This window comes from Montipora foliosa, chromosome 2 (genome assembly GCF_036669935.1).
Source record: "Montipora foliosa isolate CH-2021 chromosome 2, ASM3666993v2, whole genome shotgun sequence".
Taxonomy (NCBI): Eukaryota; Metazoa; Cnidaria; class Anthozoa; order Scleractinia; family Acroporidae; genus Montipora; species Montipora foliosa.
In genome coordinates, this window is record NC_090870.1 from 13,682,136 (window position 1) to 13,694,635 (window position 12,500).

At 37.3% G+C, this 12,500-nt stretch overlaps 1 protein-coding gene across 1 annotated transcript in view; it reads left to right on the forward strand.

The window, feature by feature from the left end:
• The first annotated feature begins 2,412 nt into the window (after window positions 1-2,412).
• The window catches only part of LOC137992503 (proprotein convertase subtilisin/kexin type 5-like), a 34,141-nt gene continuing 24,053 nt past the window's right edge, over window positions 2,413-12,500 (forward strand). The window contains exons 1-9 of the mRNA XM_068837866.1: window positions 2,413-2,777; window positions 2,943-3,047; window positions 3,183-3,278; window positions 5,185-5,287; window positions 7,402-7,439; window positions 8,908-8,984; window positions 9,251-9,339; window positions 10,088-10,260; window positions 11,764-11,976. Of these exons, the coding sequence (XP_068693967.1) occupies window positions 2,604-2,777; window positions 2,943-3,047; window positions 3,183-3,278; window positions 5,185-5,287; window positions 7,402-7,439; window positions 8,908-8,984; window positions 9,251-9,339; window positions 10,088-10,260; window positions 11,764-11,976 (1,068 nt within the window). The 5' untranslated portion in view covers window positions 2,413-2,603. The remainder of the gene's footprint in view (window positions 2,778-2,942; window positions 3,048-3,182; window positions 3,279-5,184; window positions 5,288-7,401; window positions 7,440-8,907; window positions 8,985-9,250; window positions 9,340-10,087; window positions 10,261-11,763; window positions 11,977-12,500) is intronic.

The window sequence follows — 12,500 nt, forward strand, 5'->3', positions numbered from 1 at the left end:
TAGTGGGTTTCCAAGGATGCGCTGAGGGTATATGAATCAACCACACGCTGGATTTGATGAAGGGACGAAAATCGATTTACCCACAGAAAAATACTTGGACGCGGGAGTCAGGAAAAAACACAAAGAGCGGTTTATACGGCGCACCTTGTCAGGCAATGGAGACGAGTGAAGGCTTATACGTCTTCGAATGTCATAAAATGCAAGTGCCGATTCACCGAATTGTTCCAATAGGGAAGATATCGTTGACGTCACCTATTGTCATTAATGTGCCAACCAGAGCCTCATTGGCTGTCGAAAAAAAGGATCTTTTGCTCTTGTGGTTGGCATATTTGAATAACAAAAGCAATGTTTGTAAACAGATATCTTCCCTATAACATATCTATTTAACTGTGAATGGATTTAGCACAAGAGCACTAATTGGGGACACTAATGAATTTATAACTCAAATCAAATTAAATATTGCATGGTTTTTCTGGAGAGGGGAAAACCGGAGTACCCGGAGAAAAAACCTCTCGGAGCAAAGTAGAAACCTATCGGAGCAGATTGGTTGTTCAACTGTAAAAAGTCTTTTTGTTACTTCTTTACTTCTTTTACGCCGCTTTTCCGCCTGATATCGCTCAGTTACTGTGAGCACCATTCATGTATCGATTTTTCCTGAGTGAATATTCAAATATGATTTTTCCAACCTTGAAACCTGAACCGGGAATTTGTCCACCAGTTTTTTTTAATAGAGCAGTAAGGTTCTAACTTAGCTTTCAGTGGAGTTTCCAAAAAAGTGTTTCATATATGAGGTGAATGGAGCGCCTTCGCACACAAACATTTTGAAGCGGCTGTGCATGCGTATGAACTGTCAAAAATAATGTTACAGCAAAAATTATACTGTTTTATCACCTCTTCCTAATTTAGTTGAAAGGTAAAAGTTTTAGGGCAGATCTATCAGTTATTTTCGTCAAGTAACATATATACATGATATTATCAAAATAAACACCTTCGTAAGTTCAGAGACTGCTAGCAACCCCCCCACCCCCACCCCCATTTTCAAACACCTTTTGTAGCTATCGTCTAGTGAACTTCCATTTTCAACACGCACTTAGCGCCGTTGATTTACTATTTCAACCGTACATACTTCCGGCGTAAAATTAATGATGTGTCAATCGAAACAATTCAGTGGATTACTCTTTCCGTTGGTAATCAAATGCCTGTCCCGAAATACAACCCTGGGCAGAGCCAGGGAAAACCAGCCTGTGAACATGTGACAAGAACAAATCATGTACACCACAGAAAGGTCTAATGTTAAGCCCCTGTCAGCCTTTTTCCGCACCACTTCAATGGCTGCTTTCTAGCAACTTCCCTAATGAAGGAGCCTCGGAGGAATTCGGAAAAAAAATAAAAAGTGGCAAGAGCCATTCCTATTGGTTTGCCCGGTTTAATCGGAAAATGTCGTTCCATTTTCCTTCGATTCGGTATTTCCACTTATCTCTGACCGGTCGGTTTGGCATAATGCGAAGCACCCTTGAAGTTCCCAGGATCTGGTTTCGGTGGTAAAATTAAATGATTCCATCATGCAAATCCCCTATCGTAGGTCGCTAATTACCTGTGGATGACATTCTTCCGCTATCTATGCCTGCTCTTGAAACGGTCTGAAAACTTGTTTTTCTGCAACTGCCCAAATTATCAATTTTTCGACGGAAAATTCATCCCAGAGGGTGAAATAATTCGCTGGACATGTAATCAAGGTAAAACTGAAATATGAAAGATTTCGGCCTTTTTTCGTGTTATTACAATCGAGACCGGAAGATTGTGAGATCGTTGAACTTTTTTTAACCAAGGCGGAAAAATTGGTTAAAAAAAAGACTTTATTTAGTATCGTGACATCACACTGAAGTAAAAGATTTTATTTCAGCCGAGGGAGATGCCATTCACGTAAACTGCAGAATAAGACACAAAAATTGACCGAAGAAAATTTAACTCCCAGAGCGATTATGTTGACAGCCAAGATGACAAACGATTTTATGTGTCAAAGTTCGGCACTCTTAATTTTAAAGCATGCGAAAGATTAAACAAATTCTTCCCTACGAACTGAAACCACCCAAATTTGAACCAAAACATGTTTTTCTCGGGTCATGAGAAACAAAACAATTTATAGAAAGGAAACGCGGCTGTTTAATCACAGCCTCCCCACCAAAATAAATATTTTTTCGCTTGAACTCCCCCACATTCATAAATTTGAAAGCAACCCCAAAGTTTTGACCTTATTTGAGACATGTGGATTTTCAAAGAAGATTTTATTAGTATTTTTATTTCTTAAAAAGATTAAGTTCCTGGTTGTGCCATTTTGCGCTTCAGCGCTGACTTTCTACGCTCGCGCAAGATCCCACAGGAACTTCAATGGCCTCTTGTGACGTCACAGGTATTCTATTTCGGCATAAAAATACAATCATCGGCTTCAGCATACATTTCCATGCCAAAATGAAATGAGTACTTGAAATTTCACGATCGCGATCTCAACGCTTGGTAGTTCACTATCCTTTTCTTTTGCCCTTTGGTTTAGTTGTTTGATTCCTTTAATCTCTTTGTGCGGTTTCTACCTGAAAACGAACGAAATGGCCTCAAGTGGATCCGTTTGTGTTTTCACGCTTATCTTGCTCGCTACTTTATTCAACTTTGCTACGTGTCGGAAGGCTACATATTCCAATACATGGGTTATTCAAGTCGACGGTGGAAGAAAGGCAGCCGAGAGAATTGCTGCAGAGAAAGATCTGACTCTTTTAGGCCAGGTAAGAGGCAAAATTCCCGCAAAATAAAAATCCCATTAGTGGATAAATATCACTGTCTTATGTGATTCGCTCCCTGAGTTCTTCTAAGGAATTTAACTCATTTCCTGGCCGCAGTTCTTTGTTTTTCTTTAATAACGTTTCAAGCGATTTTTTTTCTTTCATTAGGTTGGAAGCCTGGAAGGTTTTTATATGTACAAGCACAATTCTCACCCTCGGAGATCGAGACGCGCTGCTGAAGATCTGACATCGGACATCAGCGAGAACCCAAACGTTAGCAACTGATGTGTTCCAATTCGTAACATCCGATATTCCTCTCATACAGAAAGTGAAGATTTGTTTGAGTCTTTTTGACGTCGGCGAGACGTCTTTTCGTTTACTGTAAATTGAATTTATTCTGTATTTTAGGTCGTCTGGGCTGATCAACAAATAGTTAAAAGACGTGTAAAGCGGGATTACAACCCAAAGTTTATGGACCCTGATTACCATAAGCAATGGTATCTGGTAGGTGTAAATGTTAAGCAGGTGTAAATAATTTCATTAATGATTTAAGAGTGGATGGCTTTATTTCAGGTAAAGGTTATTTTTTTAGTGAGAGCTAACTCATACATAAGTTTTATTTCCTAACGGCACAAAATACAAGATGACGTAAACAGTTTTAACTATGTTGCAAATTTTGCTTAAACCTAAAAATTGCTCGAACAGTGCCGGTTATTTTGAAGTTGCCCCGTGAAGTATAAATATTGCATTAAATACATATAAATTATAGAAACGAAATGCCAATATTAGATATGGACACTTGGTGGCCGTTCCGTAACTTTTCGCGTTCAAAAAAACGATATTCAAATATTGTGGTATTTTTGCTGCCATATACTCTATATTCTTATGTTATTTTCATTCCTCACTGGAGAGTTTAACGTTGTCTCTGCACGGTATTATAACATTATCACAGCCTTAATTAAGGCCGGAAATTGAAATTATGTTTACAAAGAGATTTCTCTATTACCACATGAAAACCGCTATTGCGGCATATTGGTGACTAAATCCTTATGAATTCTTCAACTTCCAGTTGTTGTGAGCCAAAATAATATTAAATCTGTATCCTCACACATGTGCAGAGACTTTACCTTTTTTTTTTTTTATCCTCACACATGTACAGGATGTCCTCCAGCACAACATCCTCTTGGCTTACCTCACACACCATAAACATTTCTGAAACATCACGCCAAGCCCGCCACATTTTGTGGGAGAGGGTATATATAGTTAAGTTAGTGGAAATTGCATGTTATCAGAGTACCGGTAAGTCAAAATTTTTGCAAGGAGCCAAGCTGACATAAATGTGTATGAACCCCCCCCCCCCTTCACCCCCTACTCCTTTGTTACCTTAATGGAGCAGGTGTTAAATATGAATATTGTTTGCAATGGAAGTCGTTGTTTTGAGACTTATAAGAAATGGAAAGCATCGAAAGGCTGAATCCATAATTTGGAACTAAGTGAGGAATGTGGAATGATATAAGATATGACCAGAAGTAAAAAGAAGTTGCAAAACACAAATTATCATTTTGTCCAATGTGATGGATATGGACAGCTCGCTTTGCCTCAGGTTCAGAACATACAGGCAACTGACTTTACAACAATAATTTTATTAATCAGAATTTTCTCCTGGATTCTTCCTCTTATTCTTCATCCACATTTTGGATATACTTAGTTTTGGCATGTTTTATTGTCATCATTAACAGTTAATTCCTAAATCTTGATCATCCTATTATAAATTTAACTTTCTCAAACACAAGGGTAAAGGAATGAATGAAACATACCAGTACTCCCTTCTAATAATACTTTGCTCTGGGAATTTCAGCTGCTTATAGACAGGATTGTTTACTGGTAATTTGCCATTATTCCAATTGTCACTTGGGAGAGGCACATGGCAAGAGAGCTTTTGTCAGCTTACTAATATACTTTGTTCAGCAGGAAATAGTTTTAAGTGTTGCTGTGATTTACAGTTTCCAGATTTTGGACTATGGCTTTTAGTACTGCCCATGGGGGAATTTGTCGTAGGTTTTGGGTTGCTTTGTTGTAGGTAAAAGAATGAACTGTCATGAGTGACCTGTGTTTTAAACCTGTTGGAATGGTCATATTAGAAACACAACTGAAGAATCCTATTTTTAGTTTGATAGGCTGCCCATACATGCGTGTGAGTGGGGGAGAGCAACGACTTCCTTCAAAATTTTAGGCCATTTGCAAAATCGGAGCCTTTCTTTGAGCAACGCTACATGTATTTCTAACAAGTGACGTATTTTATACTTTTTTGTCCATGCTTAAGTTAAAGTTGTGGTGAGGATCCAAACAAAAAGAAATTCAAAAAATTATATATGTACATGTATTAATTTCATGTTTTGACTGTCCTTAGCATAACACAGACAGTGTATTTAAAGGTTATGACCACAACGTCCTTCTAGTGTGGGAACAAGGTGTCACTGGCAAGGGTGTAGTTGTCTCCATACTGGATGATGGTAAGTGCTAGTAATTACAGTGAAACCGGTCGTTCATTTGTGCGCCACTTTGCAATTTTGTGACGTAATTATGGCGTATTGATTGGCAGTTTGCTCCTTGGAAGTTGCAAGTTCAAATTTCAACTTGCTTCCCAGTGTTTACCTTCCCAGAGTCAGGTATTTGTACCTCTTCAAAACAACCTTGAACTCTAGTTTTTACAATATAAATTTATGACATAATAACTCTACATTGGATAGGATTTACGAGGCTGTGAAAAAAGTAATTTTTAAATTAAAAAATCCACAATTTATTGCTGGAGTGAATGTTTGCAAAGCTTGAATTATCGCAAGTTCTGTGAAGTCGATTGAAAACTGTTCGTGTTGTCTCAAATACGCCTTCATTGACCTGTACAAAACTCACAATTCAGGACAGTGTAAGGGGGTTGAAATATCATTTCTTAGCATTGAGCACAACCGGTTTTCTGCGAAAACACCGTTCGTCAATACTAATGATTCCCCACCTAAACTTTTTTCGAAGAAATAAATGTTTCAAATCCATTTGAAGGTCCTTTCAAAATATAAAGGTATCAATTCCAAAACGGCTATGGAGAAGGTTCGCAATGTAATTACAGTTCGAGGCATACATGTACTATTGGACTTCAACTGTGTGCAAGTTTCAAAAGAAGTACCAATCAAAAATGCAACATTGTGTGACAACATTGCAAAGTGGCAGGCAAACAAACAACCGGTTTCATTGTAAACCGCTTTTAAAAGCTGAAGAAAAATATTAAATTATATCTCTTTTAATTCTCAGATCAAATTTTAATCTCCATGAATTTCACACAATAACTAAAAGGCTTGGGCAATAATAATTATAAATCTTAAGTAATAAAAAATTATATCCTATTATATTTGTGCAGTGTTACAGTCAAAAACTATGTCCTCCATTAATGTACCTGTATACCTACAGTGCTGGACAAATCTACATGGAATCAGTGTTCCAGATTAGAGGCTGGTCTAAGGGCAAAAACCAGGCATCTGAAAACCTTATCTGACAATTCAAGGAGTAGACTTAATGGGGACAGATACCACAAAAAACGACCGCACTTTGACCCCTGGGGATTACATGTGGTAACCTTGCCTCTAAATCTCTCTTTGAAGCACTGGGAATTAAAAACTCTTTGAGTGTCACATCATTGCAACCTCTCCATTTTCCGATCAATTTTTGCATGGGAATTATTTTTTTGGGTGCTGTTAAGTCTGAAGTCAAGATTGGAGAAAGGTAGTAAGGAGGGAGCTGCTGTTCCAACAAATGTGACAAGTATACCACTTTTTTGGAATTTTTGAAAAGCTGGAAAGAAGTGTGACAAATTATGCCCCTTAAATTTATTTGCCTAACTGCCAATCAAAATGCAAATTCTGGAAACACTTTGAAACTTCCACATGCAGTTTAGTGTTATTATATATAGATTACTTCATGGTTGGTGAGTGCGTACGATTTTTATTCACGAGTTGTGAAGGATCGCGTAAACGAACGAGTGAGCGAAGCGAACGAGTGAGTTTAACGATCCTTCACAACGAGTGAGTAATAAAAATCGTACAAACGAGCCAATCATGAAGTAATTTGTTTATTATATAAGTACAGAGATCATAAAGTTAACGAGGTAAGTGTTAATGGTGAGGCTATCAAACCACCGATTGTGAACAAAAGCCCTAAACAAAGAGCAAAATATTTTTGAAATAAAAGAAATCTTTACCTTCCATACCTCACTTGAGCACTTTTAAAACTTTTAAAGTATTTTTGTGGAGAAAACTAAGCAATAAAAGGTCAAAAACTTTGAAAGCCATACACCAGTCGGCCGCCATGTTTACAAATCTGTGCACAGGCCACCCGCGCCAAAGTTCAACATCATATTAGCCAATCAAAAGGCTGATACAACAATTTTTCACTAGTGAAAATAACGATATAGCCAATCAGAGTGTCGATACATCATTTTTCACTAGTGAAAAAAATCGTCTGACCAATCAGCTGGCTTCTCTAGCGCAAAGAGACTATTTTTATCTCGATCCTTTTTGGAGTGTAAATCTTGGTACGTATATAATAAAATCACTTATTATGTTATTATTTCCTACAGGAATTGAATATACACACAATGATTTGAAGGCAAATTATGTAAGTATAAAAGTGGAAATTAGGAAGCTAAAAAATTTATTACCTTAGTGTTTTGGAATACAGTAGTTCAACTTATTCCAATTTTGTGGTAACTCAGAGAGGTATGAGCAATCTGTAGTTTGGTGATTGACCATCTGAACTACATTGTATACCTTTTGCTGTTCATTTACGCAAAATATACTTTAATTTACGTCAACAGTTGAAACCATATGGCAAATATACATTCATTAGCACTTCCATGAACTTCATTAACAGGAATGAACTTTCAATAACGCTATTTGCTTATGTATTAGCATTGAATAGCATCAATGGAAGAACAATTGCACCTTTAGACTTTCAATCTTGCACAATGGTTAATCATTAACACCAATAGAAAATCAATTGCATAGTATGACAATCAATGGCGTATTAGACATACAATAATGCAATTTGCATAGAGACGCACAATCAATTGCACCTTCACACAATCGTTTATTCAAAATGGTCAATCATTAATGTGAACTGACAAACGATGGTATTTCTCGAATAAACAATAGGAAGAAAAAACATTCAATAGTGTCATTCATCGTAGTTACATGTATTACAGTTACATGTAATTAAGCTCATCGAAGTGGTAATAAACGTATATTTGCCGAATAGTTTCAATTGTTGACGTAAATGAATGTATGTTTTGCGTAAATGAACAGCAAAAGGTGTAATAACTTGGAGGGACCAAAAGGTGACCCCTGTTAGATTGAGCTCTCCTGTTTCTCCAAGTAAAGTGTTTAAAGCCATGTTTAAAATGAGGGTCACGGGCCATGAGGCTAGGATTAAAGGGTGAAGCTGTGAAACAAGTTTGACATGCTTGTCATATTATTCCAAAGGGTTTGGCTAACATTAAGTGAGGAGATCTCATAAATTTGAGTATTGACAGGTCATAATCAGAAAAAAATATGGACATCCTAAAATTTTTTTTTTTAAATAATTATTTACAAAAATCCTAACCGAAAATTATTTTGTCAAACACAGTGCAGAGTAAGATGAATAAAGCAAAGTTATTCAAACACTACCATTTGATTCTTTGACGATTTTTAGTTCAAAAATAACCCTAAAACCAAAGGGACCTATAGACTGGGACATTACTAAACAACGAAACAGCGAAACATCATTGCTCCTAATCTCAGTCTTAATCTGAACCCTAATCTTAATCTCAATGAATTAGGAGTAATTAAAACGTTTTAGGCCTAATTAGGCCTACAACAATATTTAATCTCAAATCCAACCTTTGTCGGTTAGTATTCAATGTATGGTGGGGTCATACATGGTGTTTTGGTGCTTCGTTTCGCTGTTTAGTAATGCCCTGTGCACTGCATTTTAAATCTGCCAGGAAAACCAGACAGGGCCAGGTTTTTGATAATTTCGACAAAATGTTAAGGTTTTGGTAATTAAAAACAAGAAATATTGGGACTTAATCGCATTCAATTTCCAGGATCAACGTGCCAGTTATGACTATAATAGCAATGATGCAGATCCTGCACCAAGAGCAACGTGGAATGATGAAAATAGGTTGGTATCTTGTATGTTCTATTATTTTGGAAAAAATTATTATAAAACCTTATGATATGTATGTTATAATGATGAATGTTCCAGGGTTATAGATTCTCAATACAGCCCGATAATAAAATTTGTCACCAATGGTTGTACATGTACTATCAGTGTGGCCATTATGGCACACCAAAGGTTCAATTTCTTTGAACTGTGGTGATAGCAGCCTTCTATCTGACACCTAAAAGGAAAGGACATTGTAAAACTTATTTTGATGATTTTGTCAGGCATGGAACAAGGTGTGCAGGAGAGGTTGCAGCAACTGCCAACAACAGTTTCTGTGGAGTGGGAGTTGCCCCAGGATCCAAAGTGGGAGGTAAATTATTTTTGACTTGTGGAGTTTTTCAGTAAAGGCAAAATGAAGATTTAATTTGTGAGCCCCATCCATCGTGTTTTGACCACAGATAGGCAATGATAGGAGATTGCTAAGTATCCCTATTTGACCTCTCAGAAGATCATGACCTTGAAGCATTTAACTTTGGTTCAGAGCTGGGGCTTTTTTAGTTTAAAAATTTCCTTCCTTTTAGTTTAAAATGGAAAATGAAGATCCCAGAAATTAATGTTAACACAAATGAACACGACTTAAATTAATGCAAATTAATTTCATGAACAATTAATTTCCTATAATAAGGTAATAATTAATTTTCCTTTGATTCTATGACTTGTTAAGGTCCTCTGGTCATCTTCAGTAACTGTTGTATATTTTACATGTAATTATACGAATGATACGTAGACGGATTACAGTGCAACGCGCCTTACCGTGGCCACCCAACAAACTTTCACATTTAACAATTACGTGTAAATAAGTCAACTCAACAAACCATGCAACGGTGTTCTACTTATAACTGTGCGAACTTTGCAAGGAGGCGTATCTGTCAATCAAATTGACACTTCCTGATTGGCAGACAATTTGTAAAAAACTTTGTTAGGTGGCCACGGTAAGGCGCGTCGCACTGTAATCATTTTCAAGCAATGCCAATAGTTGAATTTTTCCCTAGGATAAAGTTTAAAACAGATTCAGGTAATCTACTGGTTGCTGTAAGCTGTGTATTATTATATTTAAGGTGTGCGTATGCTTGATGGTGATGTAACAGATGCCGTTGAGGCTGCATCCCTTAGCCTCAACCCTCAGGATATTGATGTTTACAGTTCAAGCTGGGGACCGGATGATGATGGACGGACTGTAGATGGGCCTGCCAAACTGGCAAGAAAAGCATTTAGTGATGGTATTCAAAACGTAAGCTTACAATAATTCTGATATATGCACAGTGTATTAAAATGTTACTTTCAGATGAGATTTTCTTCTTGGTAGGCTGGTAAAAAGAAATTATTAATTTATTTACAAGTAGAAACTTAAGAGGAAATAAAACAACGCAATTACCATGTTACGTTGAAATGCTTTATAAATGGCAAATTCGACTTGGATGAAGTTACAACTTTTCAAACCCAATCATGTCCCCAAGTTGAAGCCTTTGGTTTGCAGGGCACTCAGCTACCTGAAATAGGTTGCCATCAAATATTGACAAATTATTGGGTGGCAAAACACTAAAATTATTACAATGAGCCCATACATTCTTTGAAAGGAACCATTGTCATAAATTATCTGAGATATCGGTCCCAAATTTTGATAGATTGACTGATTGATTACAAAACTTAGACTTTATGCTTTGTAAACAAAGATTCCCCTATAGAAACCCCAAAAAGAGAGGGGGCCTTCACTTAAACCCCCTCCTCATCCTCATAGGACAAAGAATAGCCTATCGCATTCCGAGTTGCTGTTCGCCTCTGTCTCAAAACGAGACAATGTTACTGCGCAAACACCCGCAGGTAATAAGCTGCACCTTTTTTCCAAAACTCATTGCTAGAAATCGGGGTGCAGCTTATCTGCGCGAACAATTAAAAAAGGCTTCTTCCGGTTTTCTATCTTTCGGCATCCGATCTAATGCCTGGTTACTAAGTTACGAATGTCCCGCTCACATTCTTGTTGTACATGCATAACGCAAAAATGTATGGAAAAACTGTTGAATGAACAAATTCCTGTCAACAAATACCAGAAAAAGAACAATCATATGACTGTAAAAGTTGTTAGAAATGATGTTCATAATATATATCAAAGTGCTAAAATTGTGGGTAAGGCTTTGAAGTACGTACATTCCGTTTCAATGTTAATAGTGAGTTTACGTTCAATGAACAGTGGACGAAGAAGACTTCTAAAGACTCTACTTTGGATTTCTTTTGATCTTTTCAAAAAGAATCTTTTTTTTGCAAAATTTGAGCCGCTTAATTCAGGGTGCGGCTTTTCTGCGGGTGTTTACAGCACTTTCCTTCAAATTTAACTCATTTCCATTTCAATGGTTCGAGGCAAACAACAACTCCGAAATTGACTATTGCGCTGTGGCAAGTACTCAGAACATTTTGAATTAAATGGCTGGGTCTTTAAAGTACCTGACTTTGTGTGAAGTTTTAATTTGTTTTAGTTTGCCTGGATAAAGCTGTATGAGGAATAAAAATGGTTGCTTATTACCAATGCTTACTCTTGGATGACTTAGTGATAGCACACAAAAAACCAAACAATGACAAACCCAAGTGAAAAACCTGATATTGTAGGTGCTTTTCCTGTATGGAATTCTCACCCGTATTCACAAATGAAAACCGTTAACGGCATGAAACATGTAGCCTCCTTTGCCTCTAGTCATTCAATTGTAAGATTAATGTGTCAAGCATTATCTTGGTCTCATAGGGTAGAGGTGGATTAGGTTCCATTTATGTATGGGCTTCAGGCAATGGCGGTAGAAGTCAAGACAGTTGCAGCTGTGATGGTTACACCAACAGTATTTATACCCTGTCAATAAGTTCAGCCACTGAGCATGGAACATCTCCGTGGTATTCTGAGTACTGTGCGTCAACCCTCGCTACCACCTTCAGTAGCGGAAGTTATGACATGAGGAAAATTGTATGTCTCTGGGAATTTTTCTGTTACAAGACTTAGTGTAACTTCTAAAGGCTCCTTTTCACTAGTGTAGCATGGTCTTTCCAATTAGTCCAACAACTAGGGGACTAATGCAAATCCTGCAATTTGATTGGCTACGCTACTAGCGGACTATTAGTAATAGTCCTCAAGTAGCGAAAAGCGTGACGCTTTCTTTGTTTTATTCCCAAATAAATATTTCTTCATCTTGCATTTGTTAACTTTATTATTGCCTTTACTGTCCGACTGGTTGGGTGACACTAATTAAAACAATTAGACCCTTCGCTCTCAAGGGCCATGGGTCAATAGCCCATTCGGCTTCGCCTCGTGGGCTATTGACACGTGGGCTACGGGGCTAATTGTTAAATATCACACCTGTTAAACATACTTTAATGGGGACATAGTTTTTCAGTGAGTAATTAACCCATTGACCCCTGGGGGTTCGCCACTGATGAGCAAAATCGTCTGGCCGGTTTTAGGTGTCAAAGGGTTTTCATTAAGGAAGTACG